At 37.9% G+C, this 23,970-nt stretch overlaps 2 protein-coding genes across 2 annotated transcripts in view; both read right to left on the bottom strand.

Moving 5' to 3' along the window:
• Positions 1-23,970, bottom strand: part of LOC134743454 (bone morphogenetic protein 1) — a 477,569-nt gene that overhangs the window by 181,335 nt on the left and 272,264 nt on the right. The window lies entirely within an intron of this gene.
• On the bottom strand, positions 419-20,199 carry LOC134743378 (uncharacterized). Its single transcript, XM_063676770.1, has 9 exons — positions 19,933-20,199; positions 7,203-7,396; positions 6,098-6,264; positions 4,691-4,770; positions 4,345-4,437; positions 4,065-4,205; positions 3,775-3,894; positions 2,107-3,297; positions 419-1,456 (listed from the first exon to the last, which is right to left on the bottom strand). The coding sequence occupies exons 1-9, from the start codon at positions 19,936-19,938 to the stop codon at positions 1,250-1,252; spliced, it is 2,199 nt and encodes a 732-aa protein (XP_063532840.1). The 5' UTR covers positions 19,939-20,199; the 3' UTR covers positions 419-1,249.

Here is a 23,970-nt window from a genome sequence, read left to right on the forward strand (position 1 = left end):
AAATTATCCATAAAATCGAATATTTAGTATTTAGTTTTTTTGTCGGTTCGATTCTCGGACGAGGGAAGCGAATTTAAAAGAATCTTTAAATGCAGTTTTGTTTCTTTTTAAAAGAATGTTCCCTTTAAGTAAAATGAGCTAACTCAAAGTTTTAGGGTTTCCCTCCAGGGCCCATTAATTTTTTCCACACTGTATAATGTAATAATTGTTAGTTCAGTTATTAACTAACAATTAAACGGCCAGAAAACAATCGTTCCGGATTGTATGAAATCTACCCCAAGTTGCGTACAGTTCAACACACTTCCATTAATCATATACTGGGTGCCCAGTAATGAATGGATGAACCTTATTTTATTTACTCACTGTCAAGTTTATTTACTTTTATAAAACTGAAATAGTGTTAATAAATAAAATGAAATGAAATACTTTTGTTTAATTTTATTATAACTCGAGTTATAAATTTGGCTTTAACAAAAACAAAACAATAATCATTATTTACATTAAAATAAATAGGATTTAATAACGAAATGCGTCAACAAAACTAATTCTATGTTAACCTAACTTAGAATATGGATAATTTATAAATAACACAGTCTCAAGAAGTTTGAAACAATACATTAAAATGCTTACATGTAAAGAATTAATCATTCTTTATAACTTATAACATACAAATAGGTACTAAGAATAAGAACCCATATTTGGTTCATTGAGTCAGCCGCCATGTTGTTTTAATTGAGCACTTTCGTTGTTTAAGTTTTAATGAAGTATTCTGAAGATCACTGGTAGTGAGTCAAAGCGATTACAATATTAAATCGCTATAGCTAATTTAAAAATTAATGGAACTTATTAAATACTGTTATTTAAATAAATAAAGTAAATGCACGAGTGTTGTTTCAAAACTATTGTTATTATTATAACATTTAACGTACCTATACTTTACCAAACTATTTATGTAGTCTTTTATCGGGAAATAATACAAATGGTTATTAGTTTTCTAAATGCATAATGCTTAAATTATGCGAGGAAATTTCCGCGCGAAGCAGCTCGGTTGATGTGGAGACGTGCCTCGCCCTATGCAACATCATCATGCGACCGAGGCACGTCTACAGAGGACTTCGCTGCTTCACGCGGCAATTTCATCGCGAAGCGGCTCGTTCTGTCTGGGTCTGGACACGCCTACTTACAGTTAATTTGTTATACTAAGGAGACAGTCTTGTAGAATAAATAATTTTAAATACTTATAGTTGTACTAATCTTCGTAATCATCGAACAGTGGTATGTAATCGTCGCTTCTGGATCTAAGTTTGAGTCCGAATTGAGTTACTTGGTTCATATTCGGTCCCTGGGTTTTGTCCACTGATTTTATGGTTGCTGCTTTCCAGTTGTCGACGCTGTCTGTCTTTCGAGCTACTTCTTTTTGTTTCATGTTTGCTAGCTTGGATACCACCACTTCTTTCTGAAATTGAGAAACATGTATGAATATGGCGTAGCGTGGGGTTTGGATCTTTACGTTAGGTTGTGTAGTGGTAAGATTACTTTTGTATAGGCTAGGCCACAATTTTAAGTAGGTAGTGTCCGACTGAAACATGTTTTTTTATCGAAACTTTTGTAGACTTAATAATTATGACGCTTTTATACACATAATTAAGACGGCTACCGTCCAGTGGCGCCCTCATTAGGGTTATTGTGTTTTTTAATTTCTGTATACATAAATGTGTAGGTATATTAATATTGTTGTGCTACTTGTTTGTTCCCCAATTTTTGGTCTTTGTCACATATCAAATCAAAGCCACACGACTCCGCTGGCTTGGTCACCTGGAGAGGATGGGAGAGGATCGTGCTGTGAGAATAGCGTATGTGGGGCACCCGAGCGGGAAACGTCCGTCTGGGTGTCCAAGATACCTCTGGACGAAGCCCTAAAAGACTTGTCCGTCCTCGGAATACACAATTGGCGTGAAGTGGCGCAGAATAGGGCAGAGTTTCAGAGGCCAAGATCCTTTTTGGGTCACTACTGAGCCAGTGAAGTAAGTTATTTTAATATATATAAATTTCATAGTTTTATATGTACCTAATTTCTAAACTATCTCCAGTCTCTAACAAACTTACCTGCTGAGGAGTATCCACGTAACTGGCATAAATTCTCAGTACTGGCTCGCCTGTTTTGTCATCAAACGTCAACTTGCTTTTCGGTGGAATCTTCGCTTTCACCACTGTTACTTTCTGCGGCACCAGCGTTGTTGTTGAGGCTGTGGTCGTGCTAGGATTCTCAACTGGAACAGCTATCAGCCTTACAGGCGCCCTTCTAGACAAAATACTGTTCTTCTCTTTATTAAAATCTTGGTCTTCACTTATACTCGCTTCCACTATCTGTCCAGCATATATGCTTCCATCTTTTGCTACCTTCTGATCTTTATCGTCGGTCCTGTATAGAGTGTAAGCTACTTTCACTGTTTCATCAGGTTTAGGTATTGGTTTGACTGGCTCTGGCTTCGCAAAAGGAATTCCTAATACAGATATTAATTCTCCACTCGTATCGTTCTTCTCATCTTCTTTCTTATGTACAAAGTATGGCTGAAATTCTGGATTCATTGTAGTAGTTGTGGTTGTCGAGGTCATTGTAGTAGTTGTATTTTCTGCTTCGGTACTGGCTGATTCTTGCGGTGTTTCACTTACTTGAGCTAATGCAGCTGCCGCTCTTACGTCATTGATAGCTGAGTAAAACCCACTTGCTATTGCGCTTCCAACGCTTTGACCAACTTGGGCGTAGTACAGTGGAGTTGTCGTCTTATGTTCTTCAGTTGTACTTTCTACTATGTATTGAACTGTTGATGAAGGTTGGGATTCTGTGACCACTTGAACTGTTATATTTTGTGGCGTTGATGTAGTTTGGTATTGGGTGGTGGTTTCAGCAGGTTTCTCAGTTACATTTTGAGTAGTTATAATAAGTTTTTGCGGGACTAATGTTACTACGGTTTTTTCTTGAGTTTCCCTCTGTACGACGTTCTTATCATATTGCTGTTCTCTTGCGACGAATGGTGCTGGTGCCTGCTTGGTAACTTCGTTTTGGAGCAGGATCACTTGGGGCTGTATTTGTGATGCTTGAGTTTGGATCTGTCCTTCCGTGGGGATGTCAGCAGCGTACGGTATAAATTCGACGGCGGGGTACCTCTGCAACAGTTGGTTCTGTAGTTTTTGCAGATATCCGGGGTCAGGTTGATATAATGCGTTCGGCGGTATTATGATGCCTTCAGCGCCGGATTGGACTAGATCGTGGTGGGTTGGCATGGCACTGAAACCCTAGAAATTGGCACAGTTATGGAAATGTATCTATATCACTTACTAACTTTTATTGTCATAGATATGCTCTACTAGCCAGGCGAAACGTACCTAATAGTAAATATTAAACTATTGGCGATACTATAATCATTCGTTACTTCCGAGTCGAGCCACTTTGCTCATGAGTTATGAGTACGACTGATATAAAAATCTTTATTGGATTGGAAGCAAAATCAAAATAATATCGGTTTGTGAATTAGACCTTGGAATTATCTAAGTTGTCTACCATTGAAATTGCATTGTAAACGAGACTTACCTAAATTGAAGAGTGAACTGTTGTGGCACGTTGGGGTACGCATGTAGATTATGTGTTGGGCCTGATGCTGTGGCATAGCGATCGCCGGCAGCCTATGGCGGCGGTACTATGACGTCAGCTGTAAGGCGGCGCCGTTTCGGACCAGGATTTGTATTTCAAGGGCCGTTTTATACGAGAATTACCTGTTGTATAGTGAACTGTTGCGGCACAAGTTGCGTTGCGCCTGATGCTGAGGTATAGCGATCGCCGGTAGCCCGTACTCTAGATGTCAGTTGAAGGGCGGCGCCGTTTCGGACCAGGGTTGGTCAGGGCCGTTGTATACGGGAATTACCTGTTGTATAGTGAACTGTTGGGGCATAAGTTGCGCCTGATGATGAGGCATAGCGATCGCCGCCAGCCCGTACTCTGACGTCAGTTGAAGGGCGGCGCCGTTTCGGACCAGGGTTTGTAAAGGGCTTTATACGAGAATTACCTGTTGTATAGTGAACTGTTGGGGCATAAGTTGGGCCTGATGATGTTGCGCCATAGCGATCGCCGGCAGCCCGTACTCTGACGTCAGTTGAAGGGCGGCGCCGTTTCGGACCAGGGTTTGTATTTCAGGGCCCGTTAAGGACTGGAACAAAACAGGTATTTATTGTTCAATTATTCAAATTGGATTTTAAAAATTGGCCGCGATTGTGAACTTTAGAAATAAGTACGTGTTGTATTACGTTTCTTTATCAATTTTAACATCAATATTGGGGGTTACTTACCGTGGCTTTAGAAAATCCTATAGGCGATTCGATTTTAGCCACATGGATTGACGGCTCTATGTATTTCTCTGTTACCTCGTATGTTGGTTTTGGCTAAAAAAAAAAAAATCTTTTAGTCAGTTCAATATTAAAATTGATCACGGACAATTGTTAAAGACTAACGTCCGTTGAATTTGAATTTTGATTTCGAACATAAGAAGTTACTAGGACTTCAGTAGGTATGGCAGCTACAGCAACTTATTTGGGCTGGGAATGATTTGTATAGAGCGCCTATTTCAATCTGTGCCCGGCGGAGACAAATGAGAATACACAAAGTACGCACAGCTGCTTCTGTGGTCACCTTCACTCCCTGCTCCGTCGCATCGATGACCACGATTGGCTTCTCCGAAAGACTCAGGTTGGGCGCTGGGATCGTGTGGATGGCACCTGTTGGTCAACACGAACTGAACACGCTTGCTTTCGCCCATGGAAATGTCGAGTCGCTTGGTCGTGAATAACGTCTAAAGTACATAGCTAGGCAAAGATGGAATTTTATTGTTGAATGAAAGATAGTAGGGGAAAGTCCCGTAATGACGGACGGCATATAGTGCCGGACAGACATACTATATATAATTCAAGGATAAGTAAAAGTTGGGCGCAGAAAGCCTAGCTGTGCTTGACATTCCAGAATGCCAAATGTTTTTAAACCGTCCGGTGCCTTGCCTGTTTTTAGCCTGCCTTAAAGAATGAGGTTTTTTTTCGCAAGTTTACTTTTCGTTTTTAAAGTCGTTTATGCAGAAGTTGCATTTGGGTTACTTTATTTTGATTTTAAAGTTTGTTGACTAAAGTAATTATTAAATACCTAAAGATATATTTTCTTCAAAAAGGCTTAGGGCTTCGTCACTGTGGGACTTCCCCCTAATGCCTACAGATGGGCAACTTGCGGAAAGTTTCCAAAAAGTTGGTAAAAATCTTGGGAATTTCAGGAAAATTTTACAGGAAACAAAGAAGACTTTCATTTGAAAATATCGGAATTTTTTCAATTGAATTTTTTTGCTATTTTGAAAAGTTTCCGACGGCACTTCAGTAGTGATGCCCATCACCAAACGTCCATAGTGGAAATCCTACCGCGAGATATGCACAAAAGCACAGTAGTAATGCAAATTTTTTTGGTAGCTAATATTAAAGGTTGTTTACTAACTAAGTACTAGGGGATGGTTGCGCTAGTAAATTTTAGTGTAGAAAAATTAAAAAGATATCTTGAAATACGTATTTAAAAGCGACATTCCGACATTTCCACAAGCGATAAATAAAATCAAGTATTGTGCATTTGTGCACGAAAAGATAATCTTCTAGGCCTTCGATAGCTCGTTATCTGAAAGTAGAAATATGTGTAAAAATAAAATAAAACTAAATTAGCTGCGTGTAAGGACAGTAGCAGTGTAAGCATACCATTTTGCACGTGCAGTAAAATTGTGATGGACGATAAGACTGCTCTTGGAAAACATTTGTGGCTTTCCATCAGAAAAGAGTCCTAATGCTCCATGTGCATAAGACATAAGCAATAGACATAATTTCACATTAAACATAAGGATTGTTCTCTGGTGGAAGGCCACAGTTTTCAAATATCAAATGAAATTGACTGATGTAAATTTGAATCCCCCAAATTAGGATACAATCCTTAGATATGATCGTTACAAAAGTAAGTTATTATGCCAACCAAATTCTCCTAAATCGAAAGCCGTAAGAAGAGTGCAGTGCCTATAAAGTGAACCTTTGTCACCGTTAACTCTCAACGCAGTCGGCGCGGACGCAGCCTTCACGAACTCGTACTCCGGCGTGGCGCTGGTAATCGTCGGCAGTCTGGCCGTCGTCTTCCACGGACCGCTGTTGATGAACACGTTCCGGTTGGGGTTGGGCCCGTAGTGCTTCATGGCGTATCTGCGGGATATTGGCCTGTTTGATTTAGGGATTAGCGGCTAAATTTGCTTACACAGTGGTGATATTTTTTTAGTTATTTTAAAGAACTGCGAAGGATCTAAGCCTTACGATCGAGGCTAAACTCTGAATACCAAGCTCCGGTCTCAAAAAATGTGCCACAAAAATTGGCGGTTGTGACAAACCCCCTCAGTTTAAATTTTCTTAGGAACTTTAACGAAATCCATAAGTAAAGGATTTCGTTAACGTTCCTAAGAAAATTTACTGAAACTGGATGATCACTTCTTATCTGTAGTAGTAAGTAGTTATCAAGTGGAATCATCGTAAGGAGACCCTAAAAAGGTGGAATGACGATGTAGGTAGTTCAAATCGCCATTCCATTGAATTAGGTAGGTATTAAGTACCTAAATTGATTTTTGGGTTAATGCTGAACCTCTTTCAATACCCAAGTAGTACAGTAGCTGTATAGCAGCCGAATAATGTCTGAATAACTGATTATCTCTTACCACCTCTTACCCAGTCATTATTCGGCTGCTATACAGCTAGCTGTGCTACTTGGGTAGTGGATAACTAGAAGACTCATTAGATATGACAATCGCTGTGTGGTGAGTTCCTATATTTAAGGCGTCTTGTGCGAAACCTGGAGTAATCGAAGTGTGCCTCCGGGACGAAAGGCTGTAGCATGGAGTTAGTAGTCAATATATTCGGCTTACAGTACCTGTGCAGTGGGTCCTTGTATGGTAATATAAGGCGTCAGGTGACCTATGCTAAGTCTGGGAGCTGGAGGACCTGGAGGTGGAACTAAGACTGGGTTAGATGAAGAGTGATTCCGAAACCGGTGGTGGACTTCGTCCTGTGGACGTGTTTCATCTCATAATCATAATCGTTTATTGTAACTATGGTATTACAAGGTGTTGGTTATGACATATTTATGACAGTACCTGTGTGGTGGGTTCCTGTATATAACATAAGGCGTTCTATGTGACGCGGCCTGGACCAGCCGAGGATGAGTCCAGGTCCGGTGAAGCGTGACTCCGGGACGGAAGGCCGTCGGCACCCGCATGCGGTTGACCGTCATGCGGCTGATGTATGCGGCCTGGGATAGCGACCATAGCGTGAGGTAGACTAGTTGGATCTGGAACAAGTTAAAGAATATTTAAGAAATAGTTAAACCTGTAGGGATCCATCAATACTGACTTGCAGTATCGGTACCTTACCCAAAGGTTGTCTGGAAGAGATCACTCTTAAGCGATAAGACCGTTGTTGTTACCTCTATCCAATTGTCTTTGTTTATGTTTCTGTACATACCTACATGCAATGTAAACTGTGTTAGGTGTGCATTTGTGCAATAAAGAGTATTGTATTGTATCGGCTGATTAATTTACGTAATTTGGCAGGAAACTTTAAAATTTATTCCATACAATTTATAAAATTCAACAATGAGATGAACGCGGTCACCGTACTCAAGTTATGTAAAAAATACTATAGGCGTTACGTGCGATTAAAAAATGTTACGCGAATTATTTATGGCTTTAATATCTTCTTATTATGGATACCTACGTAGAGACAATTTTCTCTGCATTCACGTAACTAATAACAGTAAGTGATAATTATTTATTTACAGTGTATCAAAAGAGCTGCGGCAGCACTCGTATTAATTAATCCCAAGGCAACACGCCTAGCGACATTCCGTAAAAGTCAAGCAGGGAAAGGTGCGTGAAAACAGTTCTCGGTATCGAGACGATTATTGCTCGCCACTTGATAATGACCGTATTTTGCGCTGCAGCTTAGTGTGTAGGTAAAACAAAGTTGTTTACTAGATTTGATATAGCTCAAAATTATAAGATACAGTATGGTGGGATGAATTACCTAAGTCGGCTGAGCACTCGAAAAATTATTACTGTATTTTGTCCCCAGCGGAGCTTAGTGCGGTTATGCACTAAGCAAAGTTATACTTACCTACCAAGTAATTTTTGCTAATTTTGAAATAGCTGAAAATTATAGTTGAACGATACGATCACAAACATATGCTCCAGGAGGTACAACCGCCTTCAGATATATCCTAGCGGCCGAGGCGCTCAAAAATATCTAAACACGCAGTCTAGCGTCTTGACAATAGAGGCGCGTTCAGATATTTGAGAGCACCATGGCCGCTCCGATATATTTGATGGCGACTTTACTATGGTTGAACATATTGGTGGCTCCACTTACTAAATGGCGTACTTTTCTTGATCGTTTCTTTCTGAGAGTACTTGTCGTATATATATTATTTATATTCGATGTAGGTAGTTGTATATTGTAATTGGATTTGCTTTTGTGTGGATAAAAACACAAGATAAAGATAAATAACATGTAGATACAGTCATCTGAGCAACCTAATTAATCTGATGCCCGCTAGAGTTGCAAGTCTATAAACCGAAATAACAACCACTGTTAAAGGAGCTTATAGCTCATGCAACCTATGCCCGACAGTAAGAACTGGGCTGGACCTATCTAGTTCAGGCGGGAACCACAACGGTCTGGGTAGGGCAGGGTGCAGTAAGCTGGTAATGGCTTAGGGGCTCGACAGTGCCACACCATCGTCGGACATCAACACCCTAACTACTACCTACTACTAATTTCTAATGACCTTTGTTTCTATGCGTAGGTACGAATTTTAATTTCTAATCTCGATGTCGCCGCCGCCGCCGGCTCTTTTGGACCGAACGTTGCTGTCGATGGCCCTTTGGGACCGGACGCCGCAGCCGATGGCCCTTTTGGACCGGACGCCGCTGCCGATGGCCCTTTTAGACCGGACGCCGCTGGCGATGGTTTAACCAACCACTTACTATCAATCGATCTATTTGTTTGTTTGTCACCGACGTGGTCTAAAAAAGTAAGGCTTTTGGCATATCCCTAATTACACTTTTCTCCCGTTTAACATTGACAAACATAAATCATAAACTAAACCAGCGCTAGGATGAGCCGGTCAATGTTCAGTGTACGTGCCAGAGAGAGTTGATGATTATTAGCTACTCATTATAAGTGCTACTTTAATAATGACGGTAGTTTAGTCTGCACAGTTAGGAACGCCCCTTGGTTAGGTACAATCCTGCAATAATATGTTACTCTTCGAAGGCCGCAAAAACATGTGACCCGCTCTTATGGCTCTACAAATAAGATCGTGTCAGATATTTTTGCGGCGTTCGTTGTGTAACATATTATTGCAGGAGACTGTACCTACTCGTACCACTATAACATTTCCTAGTGGTCGGCCAGCGACAGAATACGACGAAGCTCTCCATACATTTATGACTTCGAAAATCGGTCCATATGGCTGACACTTATCACTGAAAGCCCGCAGCTTTGATTAAAAAAAATATTTTGTAATTTAGTAATATTACCCTATATTCTATTAGGTGTGTTTATTTTCATTTTCTTGCATATCTAATGCTCTGTAATATGAATATGATGTGCCGAAAGACCATTAATTCCGCATTAGAGAAGACCGAGGCGAGTTGCCACAGAGGTAAGTAAAAACGACGTCAATTTTTCGGTATTGAGGCAAGGCAACATATTGAGGAACTCGCAGATGGTGGGGAGCGGCTAAACATCGTTTTTTTTTCAGCTCGTTAACAGTCATAGAACTTATAAATGTCAACATTTGAGTTGTTTCAACTTTGTTAGAACTCACCTCGATTTCCCATTACCTACTAGTGTACCTTGTAAAACAGCGTTCGTAACTTTTTAAATACAGTAGGTAAAGCAGAGGAACTATGGATGGTATAGAAAGGATGCCAATCTCTTATGGCAGAATTGTTGCAAAAGTGATCGCTTTCAGCTTTAAATAATAGTTCCTAATCTCTCCGGTGGCGCTAGTTAGGCTCTGGGACATGAGTATAACATGAACCATATAAGGCAACAAATAACCCGACCAAATTACGTAGGTTGTTTTTGGTAGTATTTCGGTGTATGGTGGCGCCGCCTAATTACTGTTTTTTGATGGACACTTTCCATACATAGAGATTTGGCTCTTTTATATAGTCTCCTTGAGAGGAACACTCAAATATCTACAGTAAATTATTTATCTACTGAGTACCTAGTTACCTACTCGTTAGGTACCTACGTGTCTTTTTGATTAGAAGAAGAATGCATTTTGTCTGACAAAAGTTAATCATAATCATAATCATAATCATTTTATTCATAAAACCAATTTACATGTCAAAAACTTATAAACTTAACCAAGTTATTCGCCAAATTAACTTATTTCGCAAGAATTTTTTCGTCTGTTGTTGTCGGTAAACAACATCTGAAAACTAGACGTGAAGAAAAACCTCGTAGGACGCGAAACGTAAGTGTCCAATGAAACACGCCGTTACGGGTGGGTGCGGGCGAAACCGAGCGCGATTACTATGCGCGTTTCTAATTTAATATTTGCCGCTATAGTTAACTCATCAAAGCAATTATTTTAGTTCTTATTATCATAACGATAAGGTTTAAAAATCTATGTACCTTCAAGAGATGATCTTCAATAATTAGGCTAGAGAAACGGTAATATTTTTGATAGATGAGTTTTACTTTTAGTTGTTCGTTTTTAGGGTTCCGTACCCAAAGGGTAAAAACGGGACCCTATTACTAAGACTCCGCTGTCCGTCTGTCACCAGGCTATATCTCATGAACCGTGATAGCTAGACAGTTGAAATTTTCACAGATGATGTATTTCTGTTGCCGCTATAACAACAAATACTAAAAAGTACGGTACCCTCGGTGAGCAAGTCCGACTCGCACTTGGCCGGTTTTTTACTATAGGTTCCTTGACCGTGCATTATGCGTGTTTTTGCTAAGTTAATTAAAAAGGGAAGGGTTTGTCAAATGTCTGTATCTATATTGCTTGTACCCAAACGCGCCTCGTTTAAGTCCCCGGCAAGCTCGGCCGAATTTCACCTTCCCATACAAACGGAGTTTCGTTCTCATTTTAAAACTACGTCTTGGATTGTAATGAAACTTTGCACATACAATGACATGAGGTCAGGTCTGTAATTAGTTTATATAGTTCCAGTTTATAAAACAAACGAGATAGAGCAAAAACAAGTTTTGTATGAAAAACTTAAATTCGCTGTATTTTTTTAACTATGATATCTGAAGCTACATAAATAATTACACACATAGGTATACCTTATCCTATTGTAAGTACAAAGTTTCAGAGCAATCTAGCTAGTCGTTTTAAAATGAGAGCGTAACTACGTTTGTATGGAGAACCAAGTTTGCCGGGACCCTTAATGGGACTGAATGGGAATAATGGGAAGATTCAATGCTGGGGGCGGGGCAATACGGAGGAGATATATCTTTCAGTCATAAGTTTCAGTCATGTAAGCCGTTTTTCGAAGTCAAACATTTGATTAATTAATAAATATCTATATGTATTTGGCACCTAAAATGGTTTTGTTGGTATTTTAAGAAACTATACAATCTTAATTTATGCATGTAACGTTGTGTTCTTCCTAATGAACGTCAATTAATCCAGCAATGTAATAATCAGAATGCAACTTAATAACGTTTTATTTTAGCTCGTCCGCTAATCACTTTTTCTTGCATATACGATAGTCGTGAGTCATGCGATGCGTGAATTCATAGCATTCATTATTATAGAGGGTCGTTGACTAGTCTAATGAATGAATGAATGAAAACTATATTACAAAAATATATTTTCAAACTAAACACGATATGGTTGTGATGCATTACGCAACCCCGCAGTGTCAGGGAGTGATAATAAGACAATTTGTGGCTGCACATTCGAACTTCAGTTTAGTTTAGAGTGGATTATGCAATGGGGGCGAAATCCCTGAAGGGACAACCTTTGGAAAATGCCGCATCAATATTACGCGCGGTCTACATTTTTAGGGTTCCGTACTCAAAGGGTAAAAACGGGACCCTATTACTAAGACTCCATCTGCCTGTCAGCAGGATGTATCTCATGAACCGTGATAGCGAATAGACAGTTGAAATTTTCACAGATGATGTATTTCTGTTGCCGTTGCCGCTATAATAACAAATACTTACTAAAACTACGGAACGTTGATTTTTTTACAAGTTCAAGCGACTGTAGACCTGAGTATGTTTATGTACGTTTCCGAGATAAGGGGTCTTGACAGACTGACGGACGGACGGACATCAAAGTTCCGTATAAGGGTTCCGTATTTTTCCTTTTGTGGTAAAAAGGCAAACAATATGTGATCGAAATCGCATTTATATTGGTTATGCCAGGCTACGCATGGCAAGCTAGCTACGCTAGCCAAGATGCCAAACGATGCCGTCGTAGCGAAAGAAACGATAATGTATCTCTACCACTCTTCCATATAAGTGAGGCAGAGGGAAAAACGCAAACGATTGGCATGTTGGCTAGGCCCCCAGATAAGTAGAGTGCGGACACCGTTAACGTGTAACGTGCCGTTTATCGCTCGGGATGATAACAGGTGCATTGTGATGCCGGTAATAGCTGCAATACAATTGCATGCGTCGGTCAGTTGGTAAAGTCTATCGTTTTGACAAAAGTATAATACTTAAATCGTTAGTTTCTTGTGCGTAATGCTGTTGAAAATCGAATTTCCATAGAGTCTGTATGTTTAATACAACCCAACTTGAAACGAGACGTATAAGTATAGGTTTTAGTGTACATGTTATACATTGTGAGCTGAATTATTAGGAAAAATAAAAGGAAAAGTAAAACATATGAAAGTTAATTTATTTAGAGCCTATTTAAACTATTTGAACCCTTTGAATATGAAGTCGAATCGAAAATACATGCTGTATAGTGTATTTTTTTACCGCCAAGATTGACAACGCTACTGACTTTATGTTGAGATTTGGGAGAAAACGGTTTTCGAGTTTTTTTTAAACCTTGCTGCTTTGTTTTTTTTTCATATTTTATATATTTTTGGACCCATAGTGTACACTTCATTCGATAGCGAGACGTGCGTTCGCGTTTGCGTTATGTCTATTTTTGTATAGGATTTTTGAACAGCGGGCCAAGCGGGACGTTTCGGATTCACGTTGGGGTACTGGTTGACAAAATTAATCCCGAGTCGGCACTATTGCGAGAATTAAGATGTTACTTCTAATTTTAAAATTACCTCCGTCCGAGGTGTCTTTTTACCAGACCACGGGAACAAAACCCGTCCTCAAAACGTTTAGCTTTTAAGATTTGGATGTTTAAATACCTACTTATATTTACAAGTACGCGATTAACACAGTTGGGTTATGAATGGGGTGAGAAGGATTGAAAGGGGGGTGAGATGGGTTTTTAAGGCTACTGCTACAAAAATAAAGTATTCCAATTTAAAATGGAGCTATAATACTCACATTTAAAAAAAACGATCCAACAATCTTCAAAAATCACCTTTGTATGGAATCCTATCTTACCCCAATTACGAGGGAACACGGGGTGAGGTGGGGTTTCCTGTTTATCGTCAAAGTTATGAAATGGAACTACCCAAAATAAAACAAAAATTAACATACAAACGTCCAGAACACTTATAATATACAGATACACCATTCAGTTTGCATATGTAAAAATAAAATGTTATCGAGGTTTGAATGTCGGTTTTCTTCCTACTCACCCCATTTTACGGTATAAACTTCTTGGCAGTCAAACGAAGCCGCGGACATCATATCGCAATCAACTTTGTATCGACTGCACTTTTAGATCAGTAAAGAGTCGTGTTTTGCCAACACAGTTGATCATAGACTCGTCCCATCGGACCGGTCGATCCAGATTTCACATGCAACGTAAACAGAGTGCATTTCTTAGCTGTTGATGGTTGCTCGGCCATTAGGGTCCTATTTGACTTGAGGAATTTATTTATTTCAAAAAAATGGCACTAGGCACCTATACAATATTTTTAGCAACACAGTTCAATCTGACCTTATTTTATTTATTATTATTATTTATTGTGACGCGCACGTGCAAGGTGCAAGTGCACGTCAAGGCACACGTATCCGGTGTGCACAGGCCTATAGATTATTGCCTGTAGTTAGAGGTATTTACAAAATTAACCATCAATAACAAACATTTCATATAGATATGACTGCAATAAAAAGTAATAATGTTCATGTAAATTAATTATTACTTAATTAAAAATAATGATAGTGGAACCGTTCAGCCATTTAGCAGTAAACTACTGGTTATCTGCACTCAGTAAAATTATACAACTATTACTAGCTAACTACCTTTCTAGATGTCGGATTATCTTACGTTATTTTATCGTAGTTACGCTCAGTCATTCCAAAACATCTAACTTTTCAAAACATCTCATCATTATCATTACACACATTTGAAAATAAACTTGATTACAGTATCCGCAAAGTGTAGTATTGGACATCTAAAGGGCGTTGTTTTAGCAGTTAGCTCGTCACCTGTAAGGATCGACTTTTCAAAACGTCTCATTTACATTCTTAATACCATTCGAAAGTGAACCTTAATTTATGAGCTAAGAGTGTAAATTGGAGTAGCGATAATGAAAGGAATAGGCTGTTTGAAATTCTTTGATAAAATGTAGTCCTGGTAGAGATAGTAGTGAAATTGTATTAGCATATAGAATGCAACCGGTTTCGGCAAGGCCGTTCATTGGTCTTGACTTCAGAAAGCAACTTTTATGTTTATCAACAACTGGACATTTTTAGGGTTCCGTCCCCAAAGGGTAAAAACGGGATTATTTCTAAGACTCCTCTGTCCGTCTGTCTGGCACCAGGCTGTATCTCATGAACCGTGATAGCTAGACCGTTGAAATTTTCACAAATGATTTATTTCTGTTGCCGCTATAACAACAAATACATACTAAAAAGTACGGAATCCTCGGTGAGCGAGTCCGACTCGCACTGTCCGGTTTTTCCTTAAATTACTCGTGACATTTCGTGTCATGATTCGTGATTTGATGACATGAAATTCACTATTATGTTTTCACCACTTGAGTTAGACTATCTAAACTTGTTAGATTGCCGGAGATACATAGGTATTTATATCTTCTTAGAAAATTGAATGACTAAAGTATTTATAATATCTAAAAAGACAAAGTAAACAGTCTTTAAAAGTTAGCTAGCTAGCAAGCTTGCTATTGCTACAATTCTCCCAAAAATACAAAAGGGGAAAATAATATTTCAAAAGTGAAATTCGACAAATTGTCTAAAAAGTTAAATTCTTTTATCGCTAATATGAGTATTTTTATGACCGCAGACCAAATTGAGATTAAACCACATAATCGCTTAAGTAAAAATAAGCAGCAGTTTGAGTAGGTAGCGGCATTAAATGATTGAGAATAGCGTTTACAAAACAAAAAAAAACAAAGGTAACTGTAATAGGGATAAACGCAACATTTCACCGACAAAATCGCAATTTTCTTGTTTTCCATACTTACATCGAAATGGCTTGTAAGCAAAATGACACAGTGACGTCACGATGTGTTATGTGTTAGACAATAAAGTCGTGTTCACATATTTTTGAGCCATTTGTCTGGATCGATATTTTTGCCTTTGACTGTACCCGACAGTTTGTCCTCAAATGCCCCAAACTGATTTTAGGATAGAGTGCGGGTAACGAACAAACTCTGATTTTAGGATAGTGTGCGGGTAATGAACAAACTAATTTTAGGATAGAGTGCGGGTAACGAACAAACTCTGATTTTAGGATAGAGTGCGGGTAACGAACAAACTGATTTTAGGATAGAGTGCGGGTAACGAACAAACTGATTTTAGGATAGAGTGCGGGTAACGAACAAACTGATTTTAGGATAGAGTGCGGGTAATGAACAAACTCTGATTTTAGGATAGAGTGCGGGTAACGAACAAACTCTGATTTTAGGATAGAGTGCGGGTAATGAACAAACTCTGATTTTAGGATAGAGTGCGGGTAACGAACAAACTCTGATTTTAGGATAGAGTGCGGGTAATGAACAAACTCTGATTTTAGGATAGAGTGCGGGTAACGAACAAACTCTGATTTTAGGATAGTGTGCGGGTAATGAACAAACTCTGACTTTAGGATAGAGTGCGGGTAACGAACAAACTCTGATTTTAGGATAGTGTGCGGGTAATGAACAAACTCTGATTTTAGGATAGAGTGCGGGTAACGAACAAACTCTGATTTTAGGATAGTGTGCGGGTAATGAACAAACTCTGATTTTAGGATAGAGTGCGGGTAACGAACAAACTCTGATTTTAGGATAGTGTGCGGGTAATGAACAAACTCTGATTTTAGGATAGAGTGCGGGTAACGAACAAACTCTGATTTTAGGATAGTGTGCGGGTAATGAACAAACTCTGATTTTAGGATAGAGTGCGGGTAACGAACAAACTCTAATTTTAGGATAGAGTGCGGGTAACGAAAGTTGAACCCATAAAATTAGATCAGATTACCTTATTTTAAGTATAAGCTTAAGATTCAAGATAATTATGGTAAACTTTGCAATTAATGGAAGAGCGGAACCTTCTGGCATAAGTATCTGTTACTTAAAAGAAGGTTCTTGTTTTCATTCTAGTTAAAACCTATTGTATAACCAATAAATCATTTTTCATTTTCATCAAATCATGTGACGAGAAAGGTATTAAGAATGAATGTGGAGGGAGGTACGAGGAGAGGAAAACCGAGGAAAAGGTGGATGGACTGTGTGAGAGATGATATGAAACGAACGCAAGTGAATGATGAGATGACGGGTGACAGAGAGGTATGGAAGAAAAAGACATGCTGCACCGACCCCAAGTGAATGAGACAAGGGCAAGCGAATGATGATTCATTTCATTTTCATCATTCTGCAATTGTTGGTCAAAGTGCATGCAGAAATAGAGAAATATAGTCGTACTACATCAGCGGCGTATTTAGGGGGCTTTTGGCTCTAGTGCTAGAGTATTCTAGAGTGAATCTCAAGGGTGGACTGCGAGGAGTGACGCAAGCTATACGGCGGTTTAATTTGGGGCGGTAAAACCTTATAGCCCCAGGGGCACCAAAACCTAAAAAAATTGGCGTTGATACTTATAACTACAAAAATAAAAAAAAATTTACAATGTTATTATGCAGTCGGCCATAGCCTAAACCATGCTGCTTGAACTTTTCACTTTGGAGCATATTGTGGTTTATAATTATACAAAGTTGCGAAAGTGTTAGGATTATCTTTAACGGTGACCGTACTTTACTGCAAAAACAGTTGCCATCAATGTGGCATTCAAACTTTCCACTGAATAAAGGCCCTATATGGTACTGGCGTCGTCTAAAGTGGTAATGGATTAGCAAACTTGTTAATTAAAAGGTCGTCCATCTTTGCAATTTCACTTTCTATCGCATAAACGCAAATATTAGTATAGGACTAAGATGTATATTGAGATATATTTTTCTTAGAAATACATTGAAAATATTAACCATACAAAATAATTCGGCCCGCAATGTAAAGCAACACACAAGTTACGAGATACGAGCTTTTTAAAGTAACTGTCAACGTTCGTTTGCACTTGGCAGTTACTATAAAAAGCTCTCGAAATGTTATGTTATGTCTCGCAATATTTGCAGTACGTTGCTGCTCGGTAAATTTTTAAAAAATAATTACGGTGATAATCAAGTGTAACTAAAAAACTTCTTAATTAATGATTACACGGTACGGATAGGTACATTATATCTCTGGTTTAATTTATCGCCCGTATTGGCCGTATTGGATTTACACACTGTAACATGTGTGACTGTGCGTGGGTATAGGGCGAATCTGTAGTCCCATTCAGTGACTCATTTCGAATACCGTTTAAAGTTGATTTCGAGGTCCAGGTCCTCTTGTCTGTGTAAGATCATGACCGAATTAGACCTCTTTTTGCATTTTTTTGTGTTCTATGATCTACATACAGCAAAACCGACGTTTGAATCCCCGATTTTTAACCACCACAGAAATAATATTCTTTTTCTTCTTCCACGTTTCCTCAGGACTGAGGCACAGAATAACTAATAGTACTACCGACTATCAGTACTTTACCTTTAACTGGCCATCAGTGGACCTTGTTTTTAGGGTTTCGTACCAAAGGGTAAAAACGGGACCCTATTACTAAGACTCCACTGTCCGTCTGTCTGTCTGTCTGTCCGTCTGTCTGTATCACCAGGCTGTAATCTCATGAATTTCAAAAATCAGTTGAAATTTTCACAGATGATGTATTTCTGTTGCCGCTATAACAACAAATACTAAAAATACGGAACCCTCGGTGGGCGAGTCTGACTCGCACTTGTCCGGTTTTTGCAATTAGATTACAGTCAGCAGTACCGGACCAAAAGTACCTATCTGCCACCCTCGAATACTTAGGTCAAAATTCTTTTCGTCTTGTTTTTTGGCCCCAAAAAAATGTGACGGAGTGGAGCTTTTTGTATGGGGTGAAATTTAGTTTTTAATTTTTCTCAAGACAATCTACAGCTAGAAAGACATGCAATATCACTCAACTGTTTTTATTTATTTGATAATAGACAAAATTATAAGCGTGACAGTGGTCAGAAACAAGACAACGAAAAGAATTTTGACCAACTTTCACAAATAGAGATATATAGTTGGTCAAACAAATCTTAAAATTTTTTTTAAATAATGTAGGCACGGTGCGATATCATCCCATAGAAAATTTGAATTTCGCGCCTTTTTCTACTGACAAGATTTGCTTGACCAACTATATCTTTGGAGTTTGCATTCAAAAAGTATTTGTCACAATATATGTATCTATAGACAAGCTGTCGAGAACAAATTGTGTCCGCGACTATGTCTATGGTCCGCGAGGTGTCCGCCATTTTTTGCGTTTCACGTCTGTCACTAAGGTAAAGAATAAGCGCAGCTAGCCAGTAGCAATGAAGTGCATGCACTTCATTGAGGTGCGGAAACGTGTTTTTCGAGAGTCCGCCTTCTAGTGTATAAATATACCTATATATTACCTCAATTACCACAATCTAAGTTTTCAACATATGTACCAACACCAACCAACTTATCTCTTTATATGCTCTTTATGTTAAAATCTATTAGAGAATGACACTTTTGACGCATAGTTCGATCTGTCACTTTTGATGCTAACAACCTATTACACTTGGAATAATCGTCTTTTGATATGTATTATTATTTTATTTTATCAATCATTAAGATTAATTATATCAATATTATTTAAACATATGCCTTTGTATACTCAAACACACCCAATTTGTCCGTAGAAACTATAGCCGCGAAAAGTTTTATTTTCGGAATTTTTCGCGGATACATTTTTTTAATTTGCCGCCTTTTTCTACTGACAAGGTGACTGTGCCAGCAATTTTTACTTTAATTTCGCATTGGTCTATTTGTGAGAAAATGTTAAACAAATAAATAACTTTCCGATTTTAGCGATAATTTACCGCTATAAATAAAATAATTATGTACCTAAATTTACTTTATAAATATGCCACTGTTCTTAATATTTTCTTAAAAAACTGGACAATTTAGATAAAGTCAAGGTTAAGTTAATTATGTATTTTATCTAATTACCTATACCTATAATATCACCCATTCAAATTTATTTTTAACTTAAAGCTGCTTTGCCTTAAGGTTCACTGGCAGAAAATTCCTCATGACAACAAGTCCACCTTTTATACTGTAAGATATTCTTTTAAGTAATGTGTGTAATTATCTAATGTGTAATAAACTCAAACGTAACGGTCCTTACCTTCATTATGCAGATCTAAACTGTCACTACAGTCAATAACACACACTTCACACACACCACCTTAATCCATTGTAACACAAATCAAATTTTAAATTCAGATCGTCGAGAAAGTATTCTATTTTCAAATCAGTTCTATACTGTTCATGTCCGCGCGTACTTGATGTATGAGGTTTGAAATGGGTCAACGCTCGTCTTTATACGCCCCCCACACGCGCCGATTAGGCATACAATCTAAGATATTAGCGGCGATTATCTGAGGGTGGTCAGTCGCCCGTATTAGCAACTATCATTTTATTGGTCATTAAGTAGGTTTTTAATTGGGTATAAGTTTTAATTGCAGGCTTTTTTTTCTGAGAAGGTATTGTATATGTACTAAACTATGTCTTGACTCAAGACGTAAATTTTAGTACAAAAACTTGAGAGATCCTATTCGTTTGTTTTGCAATTATACTTATTAGTACAACTAAAATAAGATGCAATGTACCGGTAATTATTTATCCATTCAGTTGCATCAATTTAGTATCGATTGTAGCTCTAGAATTCTAGATTATTACAATCATTGTCCCATTAGTTGTACTACTTGTACAGTCAAGGGCATAAATATATATATTCCTAAAGGTTCCAAAAATATGTGAACGCTCTAACACCTTAGACAATAAAGTCGTGTTCACATATTTTGAGCCATTTGTCTGGATCGATATTTTTGCCTTCGACTGGACCCTACATCTTTTTGCGTGATATTATTACATTGCAGAGTTCCATGTCTAGTTAATTAAGGAAAGTTTGTGTACTATTTCTGTAGTAGGTATTTATATGTTAATCAATATAAAATATAGGCTATAATATAAATTCTTTTCCTATCCTTAGAAATTCTTTTCTTTTCCATTATTTTGATTAGGCATCTCATATTTACGCCGTGTTTAGATAGTTTTGGATTTGCCAAAGGGGGAGGGATATCTCCGTCATTCAATACGAACAATTAACTTACAGTATGGCGTTATTTATAAACGCGTTACTGGCCTGAATTAGCTATGAATCGTTTGTCCTTATCTGTCATTTTGATTTATGTATTTGTAAGAAAGGAATAAAAACATAATTTAACTAAATCAGGCAATATGTATTAGATAAGCTTTTTAAATAATAGATGACATTGCAGGCTTCGGAGTTTTGAAAAGCTCAGGCTCAGAGTTTTCATAGAACGGTAAGACTAAAGTGAACTATGGAGTCGATAATTAATACTAAAATTGAAGTCATACTGATCCATATTCTCATTCTACTGAATGATGTAGTTCACTTTAGTCCTACCGTGCCATGAAAACTCTGAAGCCTGATTACAATCTACCAAACCTAATCTACTATTAGTTTGACTACCATTTCGTATGTATCTCTCAGTTACTTAAAGGTTAGCTGGAAGAGATCCCTTAAGGGGATAAGTTCGCCTTTGTACACGTTTACTGTATTCTCTCTGTGTTATGTACTTGTTTTGTGCAATAGTGTTTACTACTACACTACTATACAATCTACAATTTAAACAAATTTCCGTCCGTGATCTTATCCGCGCAGAATTTGAAAAATTTAAGGGTTGAATTACAAAAACCCTGCGGAAGTAAATAATACCTACTGACCCCTTATAATATTTAATAAAGAAACAACAGTACCCTGTGATTTATTGAAACTGGCTTGTATATTTTTCCTCTTCCTAGATCGATTTCCTAGGTCTAGGCATTGCGTCAGCAGGGCGTGATTAGCTTCCTCGTCGGCTCGGTGCTCGCTTTCCACAAAGTGCTGGGTTAGTAATTAGTGAGGTCGGTAGCCTGGGTCTGTTTTATGGTTCCGTGACAGGGGTTAGTGACAATGTCGATCGCATTCATATGACGATACGAAACTATGACAACAAGAGTACGATCTGTCTACCTGGGGCCCATTTCTCGAACGATATTAGACTAATATTATTAGTCCACGAACTGTCATATCGTATGGGTTGTCATAACATCACACTAATATTTGACTTTTTGAGGGTTTTGAGTATGGATGGTATAGAAAGGATCGCAATCTCTTATGGCAGAATTGTTGTAAAAGTGACCGCGTTAAGCTTTAAATAATAGTTCCTAATCTCTCTGGTGGCGCTAGTTAGGTTCTGGGACATGAGTATAACATGAACCATATAAGGCACCCGACCAAATTACGTAGGTGGTTTTTGGTAGTATTTCGGTGTATGGTGGCGCCGCCTAATTACTGTTTTTTGATGGACACTTTTCATACATAGAGATTTGGCTCCTTTATATAGTCTCCATGATTATTAGTCCACGAACTGTCAAATCGTATGGGTTGTCATAACATCACACTAATATTTGACTTTTTGAGGGTTTTGAGATCATTCGAGAAATGGGCCCATGTGACTAGTTTTTACAAGCTTTTTATTAACTTGCAATATAATTATTATGTTTGTAGGGGTCAAATCTTGCAAGTTAAATTTGACTCACTTCCCGGTTTCCAATGAAGCTGAAAATTTGCATACACATGTAAATTGGACGACAATGCAATATTATAGTACTCTCGAACTGATCTGATGATAGAGACAGGAGGTTGCCATAGGAACTTTGTGATAAAACTACGCAACCTAAATGTGTTTGGGTTTATTAGAATTATCTCAATAAGTACTAATTGCCTGTTGAAAGAAAAGTACAGTTAGTTTAAAAGCTTGTATCAAGAATGAAATTTTTGGCAAAAAATATATTATTCATTAATGATACCATTGTATCATTCGATCAGGTTTGTGTTGAGGATGAAATGTCTATGCATTAAGCAATACCAAAGATAGATATAACTCCGTAATAGATGGATACAGTCTAAGGAAAAAAAAGCCTCGAAAATCAAGAAAATTTGATTCTTGTTCAGAGGGCGCTACTAGCTTTGGCCTACTGTCGTATAGATGGCGTTGACGGTTTCGTTTGTTATTTAACAATTTTAACGCATATCAGTGAAAGAACACGGGTCAAAATCATAAAAATAATTAATGCAAATAAAAAAAATCATTTATCCATATTTAAATACATTCTATCGTATTTTTATAAATCTTCATTTTTAGTTTTAAAGTGTGTCGACAGATGGCAGTGAATTTACTGGGGTTACAAAATTTACTATGACAGTACCGCTCTAGTATAAGTTACTCTATGGCAATACCTAGGACCGCAGCAGGGTTAAGTGTTGCCAACTCTTTATGCCTAAGTACGAGGCAAGGGTTTGATGTGTTCTAAGGTTTTGCTCAATCAGGCAATCCTACTTGCCTCTACAGATTATGCTTCTAGGATCCACTTTAAGACGAAACATAGTTTACGTAGGTTAAATTATCATTTATGCTAAATCATCTAACTCATTTAAATATCTCATATTAACCTCGACATCCTTAGAAAGCATCTAACATTTAGGCTTTGCTTTCACTGGACTACGAATATTAGTAAATGTGGTAAAAGTATATTTTCATTTAGTAGCCCCATGTTGATATGTGATATATTCGATTCGATCTTCGATCGTGTAATCATGTAAGTGGCAATGTCACTTGGTTACCGGTTAATTTGTGCTAAGTATCATATGTTTATGTAACACCGACCTTGTAGTATGTTAAGCATGTAGATTGAAGGTACTGTAATGATCTTACCCCTGCTAACCCAGTTCCCCGGTGTCTTATGGAAGTTTTTCATATTTTTCTAACCGTATTTTTCATACCTTTATGATTAGGAATGAAATTATAGTCAACTCTGCATTTTTTTCGAGAACTTTTCGTTCTTTCTCAATACAGCATAACCGAGCTTTGAACATTTTATGCCATAATTTTGAAAGGTTAAAGCTACAATAAAATTGTGCTAATAACCCAACTATTTTAATAAAAGACAATATAATGTAAATATAATATAGGGTTATTGTGGATAAATAATTGTTATTTCTATTTTTAATATTTTTTAGAACGCCATATGACTTTGACACATGTTCTTTCACTGATATGTGTTAAAATTGTTAAATACCAAACGGTGTCGCCAA

This window comes from Cydia strobilella, chromosome 8 (assembly GCF_947568885.1).
Source record: "Cydia strobilella chromosome 8, ilCydStro3.1, whole genome shotgun sequence".
NCBI classification, from domain to species: Eukaryota; Metazoa; Arthropoda; class Insecta; order Lepidoptera; family Tortricidae; genus Cydia; species Cydia strobilella.